The sequence below is a fragment of the Helicoverpa armigera genome, chromosome 15 (assembly GCF_030705265.1).
Source record: "Helicoverpa armigera isolate CAAS_96S chromosome 15, ASM3070526v1, whole genome shotgun sequence".
NCBI lineage: Eukaryota > Metazoa > Arthropoda > Insecta > Lepidoptera > Noctuidae > Helicoverpa > Helicoverpa armigera.
In genome coordinates this window covers 11,396,688-11,420,057 of record NC_087134.1, presented here as the reverse complement: position 1 = coordinate 11,420,057, position 23,370 = coordinate 11,396,688, and the positions used below count along the sequence as shown (strand labels likewise).

At 34.9% G+C, this 23,370-nt stretch overlaps 2 protein-coding genes across 2 annotated transcripts; both read left to right on the top strand.

Moving 5' to 3' along the window:
- The first annotated feature begins 4,309 nt into the window (after positions 1–4,309).
- LOC110376236 (A disintegrin and metalloproteinase with thrombospondin motifs 17) lies at positions 4,310–11,726 on the top strand. The gene is made up of 5 exons (XM_064038173.1): positions 4,310–4,490; positions 7,207–7,633; positions 8,834–8,939; positions 11,088–11,225; positions 11,587–11,726. Exons 1-5 carry the CDS (start codon positions 4,431–4,433, stop codon positions 11,630–11,632), a joined length of 777 nt encoding a protein of 258 aa, XP_063894243.1. The 5' UTR covers positions 4,310–4,430; the 3' UTR covers positions 11,633–11,726.
- A 7,728-nt stretch (positions 11,727–19,454) lies between these two features.
- On the top strand, positions 19,455–22,037 carry LOC135117838 (uncharacterized). The gene is made up of 2 exons (XM_064038155.1): positions 19,455–19,784; positions 21,221–22,037. The coding sequence occupies exons 1-2, from the start codon at positions 19,640–19,642 to the stop codon at positions 21,874–21,876; spliced, it is 801 nt and encodes a 266-aa protein (XP_063894225.1). The 5' UTR covers positions 19,455–19,639; the 3' UTR covers positions 21,877–22,037.
- The last annotated feature ends 1,333 nt before the right edge of the window (positions 22,038–23,370 follow it).

Genomic DNA, 23,370 nt, shown 5'->3' with positions numbered 1-23,370 from the left:
GAACTATCATAGTAAGTTACCATGTAGAAGTCTTATGAGCTAGTCTTTGGGTGTTATTTTACCCAACAGCAACTTTAAGGAAGCACTGATATTTTTACTACGGAACTCACACTTGTTATTTTATTTTTATTTACGTTACTTATATTTGTGTATTTTAAATACAGCTCAAATGAGTTATTTTTTCAGATCAGCCAGATATAAACTTTTTAAAAAGAAACTATAATAATAAAAATTAACGTCGGTTTTCGTTGTAATTACGTAACACAAGAACGGTCTCACCTATCCAAACTAAAGGTTTAGGCTTTATTCGGACTATTTATTATATGGTTTATAGGAAGTTTTTGCATAATATAATTTGACCAGTTCTTCATTTATTTACGTAGCGAAGCACCTACCGAGACGCTAGTTATCATATACAAGCAAATCGCTAAGTCGAGGCACAATTCATTCGTCTATTAAGGTTTTCAAAGATGTCTTTTTCATCTTCAATATATCACATTATCTGCATTTTTTTCTCACAAAAGTAACATAAGAAAGACATAAACCAAACACCTTAAGAAACTCAACAACCGTCATACAACCGGTCGCTCGAATCAGTTGTACGCTATAGCCACTACGTGTAATTTCACATTAGCACGGTTCACTAACATAGCCAATCATACGAGTGATGGACAAACATCCATGTCATTTATGCATTATTAAGTGTGACTAATATTTTGTGGTGATTCCTCACTTATGTGCAAACTAATATTGATAGCGTAGGATAGTACATGTAGAAAAAAGCTTTTTTTTGGGGACTCGTTAATTGGACTAGGTGTAATTTTAGGACTTAGAAGAATAATAAAATTATATTATATTTTACTTTAATGGTTTACACTTGCTTTTAAAACCTTTTTATAGCCTTAAATCAACAATGTTATGGTCGGCTTCCAGTCTCAAAGGATCTGTCTGATCTCCTCCGGGGAACCCGACCCCTAGGTAAGACTGGTTGTAAGACTTTCTGGCGCCTTACTACCCGCTACGATTTGCGCAGACACAGTGGTGCACTCTATATTCCATCACTCTCTGCGCCCAATGGGACGGCAATCCGACACGATCGGAGAGAGATCAGTCGCAGGATCGATACATGCTCTCTGATGCACGGGTGAATCAATTACCAACTAGAACAACAAAGCAGTATATCAGAATTCTAATTTCCATAAAATTAAGCTAAATGACAGGTTCATAACAGCCTTTACAATACATCAACGTTTATAATTATTTTCGTATTATGAAAATTCCTAGTAGGTGCCCATTATTCTAGTAAAATTATGTCATAGCAACAAATGACTGTGCTACTAACATTAAATGGCTTTTAATATTAATATAATTATTCATTCATCGGTTTACCTGTTAACTATTTATAGTTTTTAATGTGACTATAAATTATATTTTGAATGACTTCTGACGTAATGCATATTTACACTTCGCGCACCCGGGTAACAGTAGCCTTCCTGATAAACGGACTATCAAACACAAAGACTCTATCATTTGGGAACGTCCTTAAATTAGTTTTTTTCCCCATTATAGTCATTCACGGTTTTAAATCCTAAATAATAATTATTAGTATCTCACTTTGGCCTAGGCCCAAATACCAGGTCTCAATAAACCTGAGAAAAATAAATTTTAAAACCAAAATAACAATTAATTTGTTGTCGATAGGTAGGAAAAATATTCTAATATTTTTTTGGAATAGGTATCATGACCCAATTTTAATTTACAGAATTATCAAAAACATAAATAAGTAGATACAGGAAAATATTATGTCAATAGAAAATAGAACTGGTCATTAATAGCAGGCTATTGTTTTCAGTCATTATGTTAACTATTGTTAGTATGAAGGTATTTCCCAGAAATAGACATAGGTATAATTAGTGTCGGGAGTTGGGAATTTTATGAAAACGCGTCATTTTTCAAGCAAGTTTACATAATAATATGCTATAAATAAATAATAATATAATTTTCGTGTAGGTATATAGGGATGATCATCGGTTTTATACCACAATTTCATTAAAGTTGTCTCAAAAGGGCTTCAGGGCTTTGGTCCCACGTTCGGCTTCCAAAATCCGGAACTCCCGTGGTCTGGTGGAGACAAATAATAAATATATAATTTTATATCAAGCCGTATAAAGTAAAAATTTCTTCAGTTGGATGCATATTCATGCCATCAAAATTTGTCAAGTTCTCCAAAGCTCCCTAAACTATTTAATTGATGAAACCCCCTAAACATTTTAAAATACACAAACCAGTCCAAGTAAAGCTTTAATCGTTTACCATTAATTAATTAATACTCAAAAACAAGTTGACAATCCCTAATTAGGTCTTATTGTGTCAAAATAATTACAGGAATAAACCACAGATATAGCTAATTCCAGGAAATAATTTGTTATTTTGCTATTAATATAGGTGTCATAAGTTCTAATTAGTGCTCAAAAATATTTACATACAGTATTTATCCTAATATAATCATTACATCACCCTCTTCAAGTACAGGTTCGAGGAATAAACTACTAAAATACCTGTGTATTGTATATACCTACGTAGTATAAACAAATAAGATTTCTAATTGGTTTTTGCATCCACCATCATCCTCCTACGCATATCCCAAGTTTTATTCGGAGTCGGTGCAACATGTCATCTTCTTCCATATACGACTCTACCTGACTTCGTCCCATTAGCTAGTGACATTCTTTTCAGCCATATCGCCTTACACACAGACACAATTCTTCCACCAGTTTTTTCCTCGTTTCCTTGCTCTATATCCATCCACATTTATGTTCCGTACCTTTCTCAAAACATCAAATGCAAGTTTTTTTTTTTTCAAATAGACCTATAAAAGCTCTTTCGAAACGATAAACTATTTGCACGGTTCCAAAGAGTTGGTCTCATGGAGAAGAACCGACAAGAAACCCCATGGACACTCTTAAAATAACAATTATTTACAGTAGGTTTCAAGTTTACATGATTACCTTCGCCCGCAGTAACTCTTGACCTCTCTGTTTGGCTTTCACACCAACTCGAATGAACCCAAATAATCTAGAACTGGGTAAAGATTCAGGCTACTTTTTAACGGGCTACGGGCGCACCCAGCAGCACATATAAAGTTACTCTGATTAATTAAAATATGTTAATATCCACATCCACGACTATGCAAAGTATACACTCAGATTTTCAAAGAATATCTTTAGTCACCAATTCTTGGATACTCAATAACGTAATAGAAAGATATCAATCAAATTCGTTGTACAAGACTGAACTATGATGTCAGAAATTGTCTTTTCTAACCTATTAACCATTTATCAGATTTAATGATCACGTTTATGGCAATAAAGTGATGTCAGGTAGCCAGACTCAATAGAATGTTATAAATTCTAAAAACTATTATATGATTCAGTCTGGATTCCAGGTTATTTGGCTCTGATCTTTCTGATGCTGTAAAAATATTATAGGTACTTGAATTTTGTTCTAGACGTTATAAAACCATTTCTTATGTGTTGTGAGACAAGTAATCCTCTTATATTTTTGGCGAAATTATTCAATATGCCAACACTAACGTTCAGTAGACAGTTAAGCTTTTTAAGTTTCAGGTACCTATATTCCAAAACCCGTCCAAGTGTAGGTGAGCTCAGATACTGAAAGTTAATTCATTCACTAGGTTACGGTATATTTTATGACATACCCAATGACCTCTAATTTTGACGTCACTAAAATATCAACTTTAAATCGTCAGTCCACATAATCGCTTCATCCGTGAAGTGACGATAAACAAAATAGTAAGATTAATTGTTAGTTTCATGCGCCCGATAATTTACTTAGTAATAACACATACTACTGTTATATGGCCGACATACATAGTACACTAGGTAAGGAAACACAGAAGTACCAATTGATAAAGCTAAAAACATTTTTGGAATCCAAAAAACGAATGTAACATTTGAAATGAAAAATATTTTCTGCACAATCGACCGATTGGTCTATGCACCTATATACCAGTGATTTACATAAGAATAATCTCCTTAGCTATATTACGAAGTGAAATAAGCAAGATATAAGTATACCAGCAAACTGTACCACATGTACCAGTGGCACTTTTCAACTTTTGTAAGTTTTTTGTTTGTATATCTTGGAAAACAATGGCGGATCAATGATATAGGAAAAAAATACGAGGAAACCTGGACTATATAGTCAATCCACATTGAGCAAGCGTGGTTATTAACGCTCAATCCTTCTCGTGTGAGAAGAGACCTGTGCCCAACAGTGTGTATTTTTCCTGTCTGCACAGAGTGGATCTTCTGTTAATCTTGTGTTGTAGGTTAATATGGCCGCATAGGACTTTGCGTAAAGCTTAGTTCAGCTTAGACATTCTGGAGTTGCGGTCGAATATATTCACAATGAGGTGTTCTGTGATTTTTATAGTGATCGCCTTCTTGGACGGGAGTGTTTGTAAATATGTGAGTAATTACTAATTATGTCTTCTTGTTATTTAAATAACACCCTTTTTTGCGGAAGTTAAATAAGTTTTAGAAGTAGTAGATATAATTGATTCATAAAGCTCTACACCCAGCATCATCATCAAAATTTGTACTGTCAACTGCAGGTGCTCAACATAGATTGTGGGTCTCAAAATTTTGGAATCCAGGATTCATAACGTTGTTTTCCTTCACCATTATTCAGTGATTGATATCCAGTACACATTCACTCGTACATATATCTGAAAAGTTACATTGAAACTTTCTTTAATCGGACGCGAACTTGCAACAATTTTAGGTCTTCGAGATTCAGGTGCTCTAACCACAAATCCACTACTGCATTAACCACAAGTTGTAATTGTGGGCATTTCTATACATTAGCTACCATTTATTTTCCTTACACCTGACAACTTTCAATGAAAATGTTCTAAACCATACATACCTACATCCTTTTTTCATTCGTCAGTAAACTAACCTCAGAATTAATTACCAATCACGTTTTCAGTAGCACTTATTCGACCTTACTTATTATTAACGGATACCTGTTTCCCCTATATTATTTAGATCATCCTAAATATAGACGGACAATTAGGCACTACCTATAATTGGAACCTAAACCGCAGACTTGTTTTGGTCAACAACTTAGGGAAAACTTGAATACCTAATTAGCTAATTGTCATCATCCAAGTTTAAACCTATTAAGGAACTATGTACTAAAATGCTAGAGAACAATCACCCAGCTGTATTGTAAGAATTACCGCGACACTGGAAACTGAAGGACTCCAGAAGGAACATGGTGGGTTTAAATCAGTAAGTCTGACATTCCCTGCTAATGACCTCTTTGGGGGGGACTTGCTTTCTTTACTTAGGCAAAAATATAATTCTACAAACGTGAAAATAGCTCCGTCCCTTTGTGTTTGGAAAATCTTATATTTAAACTGATCAGATATTAAATGGAACCTGACCAACTGATATAAAAATAAAAAAAAAACATTTTTTTTATAAAGTATTTACATAAACAAACAAACACCAACCATCTCCAAATGTGCAAATGAACGCAAACAAACTGAACCGATTGCGTAAGAGTGTCCATTCTGAAAGGTCCCGAGTTCAATGCTTGGCTCGTTAACAGTAATACACATTTGTATTGCAAGCCACCTACACGTTCCTGAAAAAGCGTGTCATTTGCAAATCAGTGGTTCTCAGAAATGTTTTATGTGTGTGTTTACATGTTTCACGCTTCGTTTTGAAGTAATCTTTATGGAGTTCTAGTTTAATTGTTTTAGCCCTTTCAAGTTTTATTGTTTTAGCATCATATTCCCATTTTTTTTCTATGGTCATCGCAGCATGATTTCTTCATCCATACTCGTCTATCTGCCGGCAGCGATGACGTGATGACTTGTGAGAACAAGTAACATTCTTTCTAACCGTATCGACATTCACACAATCCATCCATTGTTTCTTTGGTCGTCCACTTCCACTGTATCCATCCACGTTCATGCCTGTGACCTTCCTCACAACATGAGTATCATTCCTCAGCATCACTTGTCAATTTCTCATTCATTTCTTTTCCTTTACATCACCTATATTTCATAATTGCTTTGAAGGCCTTGTTCAGACGGGAACAATTTAATTCCCATTTTTAAAGAGTGCAAATTGGCTTCGCAGACATATAAAAAAAGTGTGCAATGCCATCTGTCTAATGTCTGTCTAGACTTGTTGGCTTTCATTAGCACCACAAGGCTAATTAGAGTTGCAGTATTCCCAATTCTGAGAACATCTTAACGAGTGTTAAAAAAATACTTACCTCCCCACTCAGAGACATTTAATGGTTACTTAAGCCATTCCTTAGTGAAGGATTTGTATGACATTCCGTCACTAAGGAGTGACTTAAGTAATCATTAAATGTCTCTGAGTGGGGAGGTAAGTGTATTTAAGTGATCTAACGAAAAATATTACTTGCATTCGTACAATCATTTTCATATTTGTAGCATAAACGAATTTTAAAATATAGAAAACAGATGGAATGCTCATAAAGAATCGAAAGAGTATCGTCATCTTAGCCTTAGCCAGTCTCCAGCATAATTCAAGTAATGAAATTTATTTTAGAAGTTAAAAGCCTAGTATTAATGGCAAATATAATTACAATGAAATCATTAACAAACCACTCCTTGAGAACATAATGCATTAAATTAATAACTACTAATAAATCTTTGATGTCGTTCCGCTCACTATTCAACTTTAGCCGTGGGCAGATCATAACTAGGCAATAATCCTGTTCCTTTCATTTAATTAAACTATTATGTAATAGCTCCTTTATTAATCTGAGCAAATTACGTTGTGATTAGACGCCTTTCCGATCCATGAGTCATAAATGGTTCAAGATTAGGGAATTTATTAAAATTATTCTGACTCATATGGGATCCATATTTGTCAAATATGCCGTTCAATGCGTTATACTTGTCGTACTATGTTCAATCCTTTTCTATGTGGGAAGAGACCTGTGCCTAGCAGTAAGACGATAAATCTAAATCTTTATAATCATAATCTAAATATTTGGTTTAAGTATACATATACTTACTCAACAAATGTAGGTATCTATCTATCTTTGTATTTTTCCTGAGATAGTGATAAAGACATAGGTTATCCAAATCTTAAAAACCACAATAACGACTAACACATTTCTTCAAAATTCCAGAACAAGCACACAAACCCAAACAAGGAAACCTCAATAAAGTACTACACGAAACAATCAGACATCACAATCCCAGTTATGATGCACTTAGATAAGGCATTAACAAATATCCTTTCAAAAGAATCCAAGCACAAAATACGAGAGAAATTCAAACTCTTAGCCAAAGATATATTGAAGGACGTAGAAGAGTTATTCATGCACCCAAACTTACAGCAGAAAGTGAAATTGGAACTGCTAGATGTGAAAATAATAAGAAACTCGACGAAAAAGGTGGTTATGAGTGAGAATGTTTCGAAATACTTGAAGAGTTACTGCAATTGGCAAGGCGAGAAGAAGATTGCTAAGAAGAGGTGGTTCTACTCGGTACTGTTTACTGGATTGGACCTGTTTTATCTGGATCGAGCTGGTGCTGAAGTTAGGAGCAGTACAGGTATTTTTTTAAGTTTTTATTTACAGCGTATTTTTCTTAAATGTGATTTTGGTGTCGTTATTTTTCTTATTAGTCAATTTTATTTTGTTGAAATTTAGAAACAAAATCGTCTATTTCAAGCTTTGTATAAATAATAAATTCAAGATATGTGAAAAGGGATCTAAACTTATTTTTACAATCCTGGTTAAATGATATTGGAACATGATATTACAGTGGAAATGATATTCACTTCCGCTTAAACAATCCTAATTGGTCCCATTTCACCATCATTACTGGATGACACATTACTAACTCATAAACTTAAACCACTCTTATCTGGAATCTAAAACAACCGTTTACCAGCCAACCCGTTTCCATATCCTTCTCACGCTTAAAGTCAAAACCAATTATGGAAATAAGCCTGCAAACTATATGACAGGTCAGGAAACGAAATCTAGCACAAACTATCAGATAATCTTGAAAGTATTTACTTTATCCATACTAATCTATACTTAATATAATAAATAGGAATAAATTTTTTGTATGTCTGTTTTGTACCCTAAAGGCTCCGAAACTTCTGAACCGATTTGAAAAAATCCTTCACTATTGGAAAGCTACACTCTTCTAAGTAATATAGGCTATATTTTATCCCGGTACGGGCAGTATATCCCACGGAACGCGGGTGAAACTACGGGAAAATGGCTAGTGAGTAATATTATAGTGAAGGATAATTTGTTCTTGAAGCTATCTGAAGAAATGTGGATGATGAATCAGAGGGCAATGCTCTAACATGTGTGGTTTGCTTGTTTATGAAGCAAGTAAAGGATTCATTAATATAAGTACTTAACTGGGATTATATCTAAATGTGAAAGGGTAACTGCGTAGTGTAACATTGATTTAAGAAGATAGCAAATTAGGCTAACTATATAAACCAAATAAAACATAGTAGATTGTACTAATTTTTTACAAAATAATTCTCGGAACGGAAAGTAGCCTCTTTAGTTTTCCTAGTGTTCTTTTGTTTATAAATTCGTGATACCAACTGTAACTCATTAGTACCCAACGGTTTTTGCAAATTAGTGTCAATAAATCTCGCACTCAATATCAATTTCTGCGGGCAATCGACCTCTTAAGGCGCTGACGGCCCAAATTGGCTTGTCTCAAAATGTTTTTTTTTGCCATTTTGTAATTGAACTAAAATCATAATATAAATGATTCCAGGTCGAGGATACATGAAAGGCATCTGCAGTAATAAGAACAGCTGTACTCTTCTGGAGTGGCATCCTGAAAACATCGCCTACATACTGACTCACGAAATAGCTCACAGGTAAACCTTAATGTATTTGTTAGGCTAAACATAGATGGATGGATTGTGTAAATAACGATAAGGCTGAAGCTTGAAAATATCTATGACGATGACTAGGTTAGACTATAATTTACCTACAGACCTACATATAACTTTAATGCTTCAACCGCTCTACGCCCGAGATGGTTTAAACCGCCAAAAGAAGCCAACAAAATAAACATATAAGTCAGGAAGATAAATTATCCCTCAAAGTGTGCAAGTAAGATCACTTGATTTTCTCAGTATGGTAATACACAATTTTATAGCGTATCTCCGCCATTGCTAATTTCCGTTCCCGAACAGATCATCTCTCTTCGATGCAAATGTTTTTGGAAAAGCTTTTACTGGCTTTAAACCTTTCCGTTTTCTATGAACTATTCTAGAAACATCTATATCATAATAATAGCTTAAGAGTTATCGTTAAATTAAGTAATGAAGATTTCAATTAATTTCATACATTTTATTATTGTTGGACACATTGTTATATGAGTTAGGTGCAGTAGGTATGTCTCCTTGATCCATACTTCTCGGTCTGATGTCATCTTACACAACATTGTATTTTGTTTTCTAATAATGACATTTACCTCTTACCACAGATTACTATAGTAGCAACTAGCTATTACTTATTAGACACCTAGAGGTTTCTGCAGCCAATAATTGTTGTTTTGTCAATTTTCATAAATAAGTAAAGTTCAGATTTCTAAAATGAGAGAACTAGAGAGCATCTCATGAGTCATTTTCATAGAGTTACCATGAATATAAACCAACACTAAGATTAACTTATCCTATTCTACTCAATGCCAATACTTGCTAAATTACCTCAATACAGTAATAAATAAATGAAAGTAAACCCTTGCCATTTACTTAGAAACTATTGAAACATTGAGTTTATTGCCTATTCGTTCGTTTGAATAAAACCCTTTTGCTACAGCTCACAATCAACTGTGGCTTTTATTGCTGTCTAAGAGCTTTTATCTATGGTACTAATTAAGTCTTTTAAATTGGTGCTAATTGTTCAATTACTGTCAGCCGGAATACTTTGAGTAAGTTGCAATAACGGTAGAACGGGGTAACCGAGTGCAAATATAAAGCCGTCGGTCACAGATCTTCCACACTGGTTACTAGGTACCAGTTGTTTGTGTGGTTAGCGCATTCAAAGGCGGTTTCAGTGACAGTCAGCTATATCATCATTTAGAGTAGGTAGGTATCACCAATCTGTCCAAACCAAATTGCTATATAGGACACAAGCCGTCTCCAGTCAATCAAACCGATAGCCATTTATTTAGGCTATTTATAGACCTGATGTGTGACTGGATCTAGCTGCTAATTATTCTGAGAACACTAGTCGATATGTGCGAAATACTTAGACGGCTTAGGTAAGTGCCAAAATAGAGTTTGTTTAGTCCACTTGACTTCCGTGCTAAAATAGATACTAGAATTTTTGATGTCAATTATCTTTGCACTGCAAACAAGTATACATATACCTAGGTTGCTCACACGTAGGGCTGCTATCTCGAATTTCGCCAAACCCGGACAAACATTAAAAAAACCCGGACATTTAGCGTAAATCGCGTTTTTTCCCCGAACGAGTACGTTTTTTTTTAAACAAAATAATACCTAATTTGTAATTCATTTACTATGAACATATACTTAAATTCAATGAGGTGCTTCCTTACATGAAGTGTCCGGCTTTTCCCAGGACACTTCACCGCCCGGACGGCCCCCGGACGGCCTCCAAACGAGGACAAATCCGGGGAAACCCAGACGGATGGCAGCCCTACTCACACATGGAAAGCAATTGCCATGTTTGGATGAACTAAAATATTTTCCTAAATAAGAGTACAATTTATTCTCACACAATTTCATCACGCTCGCATCTTCATCCCATGCCGATTTTTGTGCTTCTCTATCTGAAGTCATCTCACAAGCGGCATTATTGGATTCTTCCCTGTCATTATATCTATGTTCATCCATCGTTTCTTTCGACGTTGAAACTGGTTTTGCCATTTGCCGTTAAAGGAAACCGAAAGACAGACTAACTTAACCATCTCACGCATACAAAGAAAAGTCTTCAAGAAGATGCCAACATTTCAGTACAAAATTCAGAAATATTATTTTACTATTTTTCAGTATCGGCATGTCACACGACGGACCGCCAAACAATGAGTGTCGAGGACAAAGATACATCATGCATGCCAAGTACAACCCCAGAAACCCTGCCAAGACCTGGTCATCATGCAACAGGCGGGAGCTTAACCATTTCTTGAAGTAAGGATACCTCAACCATGCTACTATTTTATGTTAGCTGTTTGATTGCAGTTTTACTCGTTTTCTGAGGCAACTGTACCTCCGAAACCCGAAATAATATATAAACCTTCGAAAATAGTTTACTTCCATCTACTTTTGTTATTCTGATGTGTAAACTATATGTAGTTACAAAGTTTCATCAAAATCATTTAAGTAGTTTTTGCGTGAAAGAGAGACATACCAACGTCCAAACATGCTAAATGCTTAAAGTTTTTACCTACTCACAAAAGCTCACGAATTTATCTCTCTTGAAAACTCATTTTCAAGAACATAATTTTTGAGGAAGCACTTTTATAAAAAGTTTATTTTTTCCACATTACAGGAGCAAGAAGGCGTGGTGCTTAAGGCGGGATCCAAGCACAATATAATAATTATTAATCCACAGTATTTATATATTAATAGTCATTTTATACAAAGTTTTTAAGTTGTGATTAAGATTTAGATGCATTTAAGCAATAAACTTGTTGACTGAAATATCTAGCCTTAATAAATCTATAAGTACTTGTAAGATGAATGAAGTTTGATTTGACTTTCATTTAAAATAACACCTGAGAAAATAATTACAGCAACATTGCAGCCTCGTGTGTCCTAATAAGGATATCTTCAAAAAGTGGGAGCCACTGTGTGAGAATGTATTTCTCGTTATTTTATAATCACTCAGGTTTCGAAAAAAAAATGTCAGAAGACATGTAGGAATTTGAATAAGGGTAATTTTTAGCAGACTTAAAGAACTTATACTATAAATTGATGTACTAAATTGAGCTTTAATTGTTTATTTACCTTCTACTTTATTTTACATAAGTTTAGTTATGTTTTAAGTGAGCACTTAACCCTATATCTCAGCCGGAAATTCTAAGTACATACAATCAATTATTGGGTAGGGCAACTAAATTAATATTAGGTTCCTACTAGCAAGTCTAACACGTTATTTCCTCTCATATCTGTTCATAGTCAGCTAGCAAAAAGTTGATATACTTGTAACAAAAACCAACTAACTAGGTGAATGTGTAAGGGTGGTATTACACCTACCAAATACTTAGTGCCTTTTGCCCGCGGTTTTCACTCACGTCCCTAGGCAATTACTTCGATAAAATGTAGCCTATTATGTTATTTTCATTAGTTTTATTAAAGCCAAGCTTCATCAAAATCCTTTCAGTAGTTTTAGTGTGAAAGAGTAACATAGTAGTTTAGTAGGATGTTGGTAAAATTTTCTATTATATACTAGTATAGGTTCTTCATAATCAAATTGTCAAAGGTCTGTCTGTCGAACGATTGACCAAAATATTTGGAAGGTGTAATGACACCCTAGGGCACAAGTAATAAATAAATCTTATGGCCAAGTTTCAAACTGACTATTTTATAATACGTTATCACGTATTTATGCATTGAATTCCTACGGTTAAATAACCCAATAACCTTGATTACTATGAGTATGCAGAATTTCCCATAAACTGTGCTGATAACTTTCTGTGTACATTTTCACCATAAGTGGGCATTTCACCATTAATTGTGATGAGATCACAGAATCTATGTAAAGATAACATTGGCGTTGAATAACACTTTCTCTTAGATTTACTTATTCGTTTTAAATAGTGCTGGTATGACGGTGTGTGTGGATGTCATTATTAATGACTCCATCAAGCGTTTAATGATGAGAATACTGTTTCTGGCGTTTAAGTTACTAAGTTTTATCATGAAAAATAATTTTATGAGTAATAAAAATTTGAACTGTAAATCACTTCGATGAAGGGCTATATTTCTGTTCATGTAATACTATGACTTTTGCCTCTTTACACAGACGCAACAGTTTAGTTTCGAGAATTCCCATAGGTAAAACAGTTAAACAGATAATCTATGTGCTCCTTTCATTATTTGCATGATCCATTATACGTAGCTCTAAACTTTTAAAACAGATACAAAATCATTATCCAGTATGATTCACTGTCATTTGTTAGTTCCTAGAAATGTCCCATAATCTGATATAGTTTTCTTTTGTCTAGAATTTAAAATGTTTAAGGAAAATGGAAAGATATTTTTTGACTGAGCTGTTTTTATAGATAACTCAAGACAAATGAGTGCATAACTCAGTCTATTCGACTACACAGAAAAACATCTTTTGTGTGTATTAACTATTAAAGTAATTTGTGATATTTATTAGCTATTCCCCGTGGTTTCACGTCTACCACGGTATCAAGGGATCTAATAATAATTACGGAATTATTTGAAGAAAATATTTTTTAATCCTATAAAAACCTCAATTTTCTCAGCATACAACAAGTTCCGTGACCAAAAATAAATTAAATTTTGGTGCAGTAATTGACAACAACAGTATCCACCCGATATCCGGTAAGTTACATAAAATTAAAGCAACGACTAAACTTAGGCCAACAGAACTTATTTTTTATCTAAATCGATGCAATGTTGCCATTGCGCAGCGCTGCAGTTCTCACGCACGCCCCGAAAACTAGAACGGGGTAGGGTTGCCAACATTGTATTAAGAGCTGAGATATATTTCTTAAAATGAGTAAGTGCAGCAGGTACGGTAGACCGCACATCAGTGGTAACTGTCATGCACCTTAACTCAATAGTAATAAGTACGATTTTCCTATAAAACTGTTACCACTGACTTGAAGTTGACTGTACCTACTCCATAAAAAACTTGCGATTGTTATCTAGACACACGGCAGTGTGTCCGCCAAGTTCGAGCAAAAAAAAGCGACACACCGGCCGTGGGTTATATTACACGAACCATTTCGGGCCAAATTCGACCCCCCTATAACTCAAAATCTATTTTATTTACGCATATCAAATTTCCAGTATCTGTTGAGACCCCCTCACTTATCTAAAATACAAAATTTCATTAATATACCTATTGTAGGTCTTGAGATATTGACGTCAGAAAATCGCTATTTTTACTATACACTCACTGACTGACTGACTGACTCACTCATCAAAAACCTAGACCACTTCCAATGGTCGTATTACCTTGAAATTTGGCATGCAGGTAGGTCTTTATGTCAAGGTAAAGGGAAAAATCTGAAAATGGCCAAGTGTGAGTCAGTTTCAAAATTATGAAGGTGTAAATTTATGCTAAGGAACTAAAACGAACTAAAATCTATATTTATATAATATATCTTCGAATGGTCGTACCGATCTGAAATTCGTTACAAAGGTTTGTATTTCGCCAAAGTAAAGTAAAAATCTGAAAACGGCCAAGTGTGAGTCACTTTCGAAAATAACGAATGTGTAACTTTGATCCACGAACATAATATATGATAACATGTCATGTCAGACAGTTGGTAAATCTAGTCTTCTTTGTAAGAAGCATAGTGCATATTCAAAAATCTGAAAGATAGTATAAGTGAGACATTTCCTTAACTAACTTAATCACTACAAAATGTAATTATGTAAGTGCTATAACATGTTCTTTTCTGGTGTATGCTTTGTTGGTTGTCCTTAAATAAATAAATAAATAAGAAAAAATAAAATAAACGACCTTACAAAAATAAATGAAATCCCACCCAAAACATAAATGTGAAAGGCTGCCAAGTTCGATAATATGGGAATGCTTCGCCTATAAAAGAAGTGAGATCTGAATAAGTACCAAGTTCCATACACATACCTCAGTTAAAAATAGTTACTTTTTAATGATGTTACTTGGCAAGTTTTAATAGAAAATTATATACTTGATTCATTGCGTTTAGTAGGTTTATAACAAGGTGTGTGAAAACTTGCCATGTAACGTCATTAAAAAGTAACTATTTTTAACTGAGGTATGTGTATGGAACTTGGTACTTATTCAGATCTCACTTCTTTTATAGGCGAAGCATTCCCATATTATCGAACTTGGCAGCCTTTCACATTTATGTTTTGGGTGGGATTATTCATTTTCGTGGCACAGATATCAAAACTGCAAGTCTGCCAAAACTAGATCTGGCAATGTAATCGCCAATAAACGCCATTCCATCTAGCTAATAGTTATTTATTTTAATTGCACAGAGGTGGTCATAGGGCTTGTTGAATTTTATTAACTCAAATTATAATCTTATCAATTCGCCGACAAAAGCCAACTTTCGCAGTCTAACCATGAAAGCGTAACAGACAAACAAAACATATTTGCTTTAATATTATTCATTGAAAACAATGGAGACACTTGACCTCAATGCAGGCAGACTCTTCTTTATATTCCTCGTCAATAAAATTATTTTATTACGAGAGTAATTTGCAAGAATATGCACTTTCTCCTACATACGGATGTGAGATGCGCTGTTTTTGATCGACACTAATTTTATGCTGCGGGTTTGTCTGCTTAGATGTTAATTATATTTTATCTTGTCCTTAATAAATCAGATAAGTAACTAGGCAATCTCATACTTTTTATAACATTAAATAACAGCAACGACAATCATCATCATCATCATCATCTAAGCAATAGGACGTAAACTGCTGAACATATGCCTCCCCCTTAGATCTCCACAGATACCTGTTGGAGGCGACCTGCATACAGCAACGACAATACCATTTTAAAATTCTAAAGCGTTATTTGAAAATCATTAAAATTATACCTACTTGTAATATTAATATACCTACCTAAGTATAAAAAGGATTACTCTGAATCGTAATTTTAAGCACAAAAGGACAGACTGAACTACACCAAAAAATCAAACATAAGTGAGTTTACAAATAATCGTTTCCAATTCGATTACATTCGTCAATCGACACAAATTCAGGCCACGTCCTGTACAACGATATCTCGAAAACACTATATTAGTATTCCGAGTATACACGAAACTGAAAGTTACAATTTTAAGCGAAAGTAAGGCTAAGTGAAACTTTACTTGGACGTTAAGTTACATTTGTTTATCGATAAAACGTGTTGATTCGATTACTGCGGTGATACGGTATCGATTAATTAAGTTAGTGATTTTGAAGCTTCAATTAAAAGGGATAAAACATTACTTTTTAAATGTTACAAGATTTTTGCGAACAAATATTGAAGTTATAATTTTTATAAGGAAGTTAAGCTGTACCTGAATTCTCATGATACATGTAAACAGGAATATGGACATCAAATCTGAAAGAAGAAGTCTCTATGAAAAGACACTTATGGCCATGAATGGGCCAATGATACAGATGAACTAAAATCTAAATTCAACACAAAAACATATATTCAAATTAGGCTGATAAATCGGCACTTTTCGAACGTCTTAAATAAAAGACAGCTCCCAAAACGCCCACCCTTTACCACTTACACCTGTCCCCTCCCAACAAAAACAGGAAAGAGCTAAAGTTGTTAGACCACTAGTTATCGCACATAATACAACTATTACATCTATCTGCGTGACATACTAATGACCGTCATTATAAATCTAGGTATATGTTAGACTACGCGGTTTCACGCGGTTTCACCCGTGCCCCTTTTTAACTACTGCCCGTACCGGGATAAAATATAGCTTAAAAATATACCCTATGTTAATCGGGAAGAGAGTAGCTTTCTAGCTGTGAATTTTGTTTGGAAATCGGTTCAGTAGTTTCGGAGCCTTTATAGTACAAACAAATAAAAGTTTCCTCTTTATCATGTTAGTTAGTATAGATAGATGAGTCATAATGTTACGTGTACCTATCTATGCAAAACATGTTCGGAACTTTATGCTAACAACATAGTGTAATGGCCTTTCTTGTTACTAAAACTATTAGTAACATAATGACCAACTACATAACACTGACTTTAGCGTAGATCCTCACTGTTATATTTTAACTAATTGGGCCAGAGATGGGCTATGTTTTTTGAATGTATGGTATATGTTAATTTGGAACGCTCAAGAAGTTAAGCATATGAGGGTAAGTACACCATTGAAAACTTAAGAAAATGGATGATTTTTTAACCAAACGCGTATGAAACCACAGTTAACAGCTATTGTTTTATAAGAAAGCTTTAAACGGTCTTTCTGCTTTATTACCCGCAACAATTAGCTAATTTATCAACCTCCTAATTCGTTCCAAAAAACGAAACCCCATAAATATTATACAACAGCCTTTTGTCCGAGTGTCCTACTGACACACAGTCTGACTGAACAGTTATGTTATATTCATTAATTCATTAGCATGATGCCTTCGCTTTCAGACAAAGGACCAACGGTAGGTGGGTGGTCGGTTCGTGGGACTTTCGACAGGACTCGGAGGGGTTTAAGACATATTTTGAGAACATTTTTCCTTGTTCGAATCAATTTCGTTTTATTCAAAATAGACTGAAAATCGGCACTTTTTGAAGGTCAAGTTTACAAAAGTCAGTCCCCTAAAACCTTATGCCAACCATGTCGGGGTCAGCTTCCAATCCAAGCGGATGCACCTGAGTACCAGCCTAGTGTTTTACATGAAACAATTGCCTATCTGACCACCTCAACCCAGTTACCCGTACAACCCAATACTCCTTTGCTTAGACTGGTTGTCAGACTTTTTGGCTTCCCGTAACGACTACCAAAAATGTTCATGACAGCTGGGACCCAGTTTATCTTGCTTTCTAAAATAGTCACATTCTTCTGCGAGCCTCCAATTAGGTTTTACCATGGAGCCTAAAATAACCTTTCCTTACTCCATGGGTTTTACCAACTTCAGCATCATGTACTCAATATATTCCCATCTAAGCCTGTCAGAGCAATAAACTAACCCTTTCTCTTTTACACAGTTTCCGTGGCACAATGGTACCGCAGAAGTGCGCGGAGAAAGCACGCAACAATAGCATGCGAGGTGACATATCGAAACCAATCTGTAACGTGGACTATAAGTTGAATGGAGTCGTGCAAACCACTTTTATGTGTAAAAATATTTAATTTAATTTTCACTTATAATACCACAAGAGCTTCAAAATTATCGGGTATTTTCCGATAGGTTCGTTGCAAACAAATGAAGGAGTCAAGTTTTTCAGGTTAAAAAATAACGAGCGCGAAGCGCGAGTGATTTTTCCTGAAAACTTGACGACTGTTTGCAGGAACCTTGAGGGAAATGCCAGATTAATGAAGCTCGTGGTGTCGGGAGATTATTTTTCCGTCCCAAATGTCGGCCACAACCTGTCAGTTTGACGTAGCAACGACCAGAGAAAATATTCAAAAAATTATCAGTATAATACCATGTAGGTTGTACCACGTGACGTCGAATGGTGCAATTCTATTGGTCGATATTTGGGTCGGAAAAATAATCATTGTAATTTTTTTACTAGTAAATTGTAAATGGACACAGGGTGGAATGAGCATGGAGTAGGAAAACACGGTTGCAGTACAATATTGTTTTAGAAATATTTTAAAGTTGGGACCGCTAATGGATAAATTAAGAGTCATATCAACGTAACTCAGGCTTGAGAGATTAAGTATTATTTAAATACTTTACTTCAGAACCGACAGTGATAGAATTAGGTAATGAGAAAATAGTAACCAGTCAATATAAGAGCTATTTTGTCACCCCGGTAATTGCGTTATGGAGGTCAGATATACATATTATGTTCATTCCATAAAAAATATGAGTACACAGGACGTCCCGGCTAGTCAGAAGATTGACCCCAACATATTAGGGGATAATGACAACAAAATATTGGAATTGATACTAGTACCTAGGTACTCAACAAACAAAAAAGCCCAGAATTTTCGCCATATTAACTAATAAAAAAAATATAGCAAAAATAACGAATGCATGGTATTCTCTGTTGATCTGTTCCGATCTACGGAGCGGCGACCGAAGCGGAACTGTTGCCTCATAGCGAACACATTTTCACTATTCCGCTCAATTCTATCGCTATTATTTGTTGTAAGTAACATAGTAAATCAGTAAAAGGATTTTTTTGGGGTTTTCTATGCGTTTTAGCACCTTAATGAAAGTAGGTATCGAAAAAAAATATTATGTGGGTAACCAGGCTATTAAAATCTTATGATTAAAAAAATCCTTCTACCCTTTGAAGTTTATGACCTTAGCTATCAGTGATGGCCATTAAATAAATGCCGCATATTATTTTTCTGCTCTTGATTATGTACTCTGCTAATGAGCCAAAATACCACATCTAAGTAAAATAAGTAGGTATACTAGCCTACTAAAAATTATACATGACCATAAGAACCTAAAATTAAAATGCAACATAGCAACAACGCCTGACATCATAATTTTAAACACGTTCGCTACGCTCCGTTCTACGCTGCACGTTTCGAGCCAACTGCGGCACAAAACATTATTATCGACTGCGGTGAGACGCCACGCGGCACGCCGGGAGGCGCGGTGAGGCCTGAGGAGCGAGGGACGAAGCCGCGTCGCCCCGCGCATGCTCGCTCCACCGCATACCGTTGCGACGCCGTCACCGTCGAACGTCGCGTAGCTCACGCTATACATTATTCATGATGAACAAACAATTCGAAGACGCCTTGATAGAACAAGTAAAGAAATATCCCATCCTGTATCGCAGTAAAGTCAACAATGGCAAATACATGTTCAAAAAGTACGACTGTTGGATCAAAATTGGCGCGGAACTCAACAGGCCACGTAAGTACCTACCTACTGGTGTTACTTATTCATTTTAAACTCTGTTTCTATAACAATTAGATATCCTTAAGTTTCTCAATTTAATTAGTTACTACTTTTGTGAATATTTTGTAATGTTATTTACCGTCAAAGCGCTTACGTTCGTAGCTGCGCTGTCAACAAGTTATCATGACGCTTGACTCCCGGCAGCCAATCAGAGCCGAGTATTTGTAATGCAGCTTGGAACGGGGAACCACGTGACGCACGGTTCAGGTAGCAATTGGATTGCAGCTGTCAAACTATTATCGACACTATGTATATAGAAATAGAATCTAAAATTCTCTGCCACAACTTGCATGCGATCATTGCTCTTCGTGTGACGGTTGCGTTAGTTGATTTGAGATTCTATTGCAATAAAGACAATGTTGATAATAGTTTGGAGGCGGAAAAACGCTGTCCGTTGCGAGTTACAATCCGTCATATCTGTGACGATTTTTGACGAGGTTTTTTTATTGCATAATGAAAACCAAATGGATGATTGTTTTGATGAATAACAGGGATTTTATCAGGATACCTACTTACCTTATATTTAGCCTTATTTAAGTATATAAATATAAATTGCAATAAATAAATAAATAAATAAATATATCCATTGTACCTATAACTTTTTTATCTTAGGTTTAGCTGCACGATAAGAGTAGGTAGAGTAGACACAAGCATTTATTGCTACTGTTCACTAAATCCATACCTGCCTATAGGTCCTGCACCCATTACCTACCTAATTAAATTAAGTTCTTGTTTTAACTACCTAAGTATGTAATATTTTAATGCATACCTAGGTATTTTGTAATACCTACTCACAGAAGTACTTAGATACTTACATAGATGTAAGTTCATCATTTACTTACTTTAATTGATTCATTGAATTGCATTAGGTAAGTAGGGTGCATAGGTACCTCCTTGGTATTGTGTTATGTATGTCATTTTTTATTGTTGATCATATTGCAAACAGTACCTATCGGTGGGGAGTCCTACATTGTTTTTGCGTGATAAGAAATGGTTTAGAAATATTTCCAATATCAAGTGATCAGTATGATTCAAATGAATTTTATTTATACCGCGATTTTACCCGCCTCCCGTTGGAACTATTGCCCGAAATGGTTTAAAATATAGGCTATGCCACCCGAGGATAGTGCAGCTTCCAAACAATGAAATAATTTTTCAAATTGGTTCAGTAGTTTCAGAGCGTGTAGGGTAGAAATAAACAAACAAACTATTCCAGAAATAAAATCATCTAAAAAGAAACATGCTTCTACAATTTGTATTTTTTTCCAATCAACATTAAACCTTATGCTATAAAGATAAACTAAAAATTGCAGTAATGAAAGTTGACAGATTGTAGATGATAGCTTGATGCGAGGGCGGCTGTACTTATCTATTTACTGTTTTTGTTTCAGCTGAAGAATGCAAATCAAAATTCCGTAACATACGAGACAACTACATAAAAAATAGAAAGAAAAAGATAAATGGCGGACAACAGTCAGTTTCCAAATACGACGACGAAAGACTAAACTTCTTATCAGAAACTTACGAGGAAGAAAGAAACGCTGATGACACGCCAAAAGATAACTTTATTGTTTACGAAGTAACTAATAATAATATTAAAGAAGAATATGATTCTTCTGAAGAAGTACCTTTAGCAGAATCTCCTTTTATACTTGGCACTGCAAATGACGAAGTTAGTATAGAACCGCCTGATCCTATTAATTATGATCCAAGTCATTTAGTTCAACAGAGTGTGACGGTGCAAGACCAGACTTTGACAGTACCGGAGATTGAGGTAGCCCCAAGAAGAGTTATGAAGAGAAAGAGAGATTCTATAATAGATGAGTTGAGAAGAGATAGAGAAGAAAGGAACTGTATATTGCAACAGTTAGTGAATAAAGCTACAGGGGTTGGACAGACACCGACTCATGCGTTCTTTGCGTGCATGGCAGACATTGTTTGTCAGTTCCCTCCGGATAAAATAGCAGAATTACGGAATAAGGTCTGTATGATGGTTAGTAATGCTGAGGTATCTCTTTTGAAGGATAAAAGTAAGCCTGGTTCATAGAGTTGAACATTTTCGAAGTTAAGAAATGCTGCAAAATATGAGTATGTATGGAAAGGTGGCCTTTTGAAATTAATGAAGATTCTAAAAAAAATTGTTTAACTAAGTATAAAAGTAGATGTCTACTCGAGAAAACGTGTTTATAAAGACAATTAAGCTTTTAATCTAAGATTGTATAAAAAATAAAGTGAACTAAATTTTATCATCTGTTTTTTATTTGTTTTCTCTTATTTGCCACGTGTGAATATTTCTTTTGTGTCTTCTTATTTTCACATGTTTACATTGCATAGAGGTGACCTTAATAGGATATGGTGAACTTGTTTTATTTATTTGTTGACATTTTAAAACGGAGAAAAAAATACATAGCTTTCTTTGCAGTGAACTGCCCCGTGTGCATCAGCACGATTACTTTAGCCATATTGGCTATAAAAATTGTATTCCTATATGAATGAACAAGCCGATTTCCCGGGATTTCATCCGCGTCTCGTGGAAACTATTTGGTGCCCGTACCGGGATAACATATAGCCTTAGTTACTCGGGAAGAGTGTAGCTTTCCATCTGTGAAAGAATTTTTCAAATCGATTCAGAAATCAGAGCCTGAAGGTCCAAGCCAACAAACAAAAAAAATATTCCTCTTTATTATATTAGCAGATGAGGAAAAAATTTAAGTTAACTAATCAAACCAACCTCTAACCAATGAAATGAAACACCATCTTTGCATAGCAACCAACACTAGAAAAACTTACTCTAAAAGCCCCATTACAGGATACTATGTGCCCAATCCCACGATAACACAGAAATGTAGGTATGTAATAGACCACGTTTTTAATGCCTAACATTATTATCATTTTAATTGAAATGAAAGTAAAATCCGTAGCTAAAACAAACACCTGACACAGTTTGGGAAAATAGTTTTTACTATTCTGAATTGCAATAGCGTAGTGATGTTGTGGTGTCGATAGAACTTTTTGTCGATAGTTGCTTTGTTACTTGTTAACTTGCGTTGAGAATAGGAAGTTTATTTTTTTTACTACAGTCTGTCTATTAATTTCCATTTTATTTTAGGGTTGCAATTGTTTTTTCTATAGATTCTTATCTGATTATATTACAAGCTTGTTTACTAAATTACCACTAGAGTTTGAGTTGCGTTAATTGATTAAAAAAAAAAACTATTTCAATGAACTGTAACTTTACTTCACTCTCATACATTTTTTACCAAAAAAATTAATATCATCATCATCATCTCAGCCATAGGACGTCCACTGCTGAACATAGGCCTTCCCCTTTGATCTCCACAGATACCTGTTGGAAGCGACCTGCATCCAATTTAATATATAGATAGGTTTTTCATTGCTCTAAAAACATCATCAAATAAATCTAAGCCAATATCAATTTGAATTCCAGACACAATTAGATAAACAAAAACAAATAACTAACATAAAAAAATACGCAACGAAATTATATCGATAGAATACCAACACTTCTAACACTTTGTTC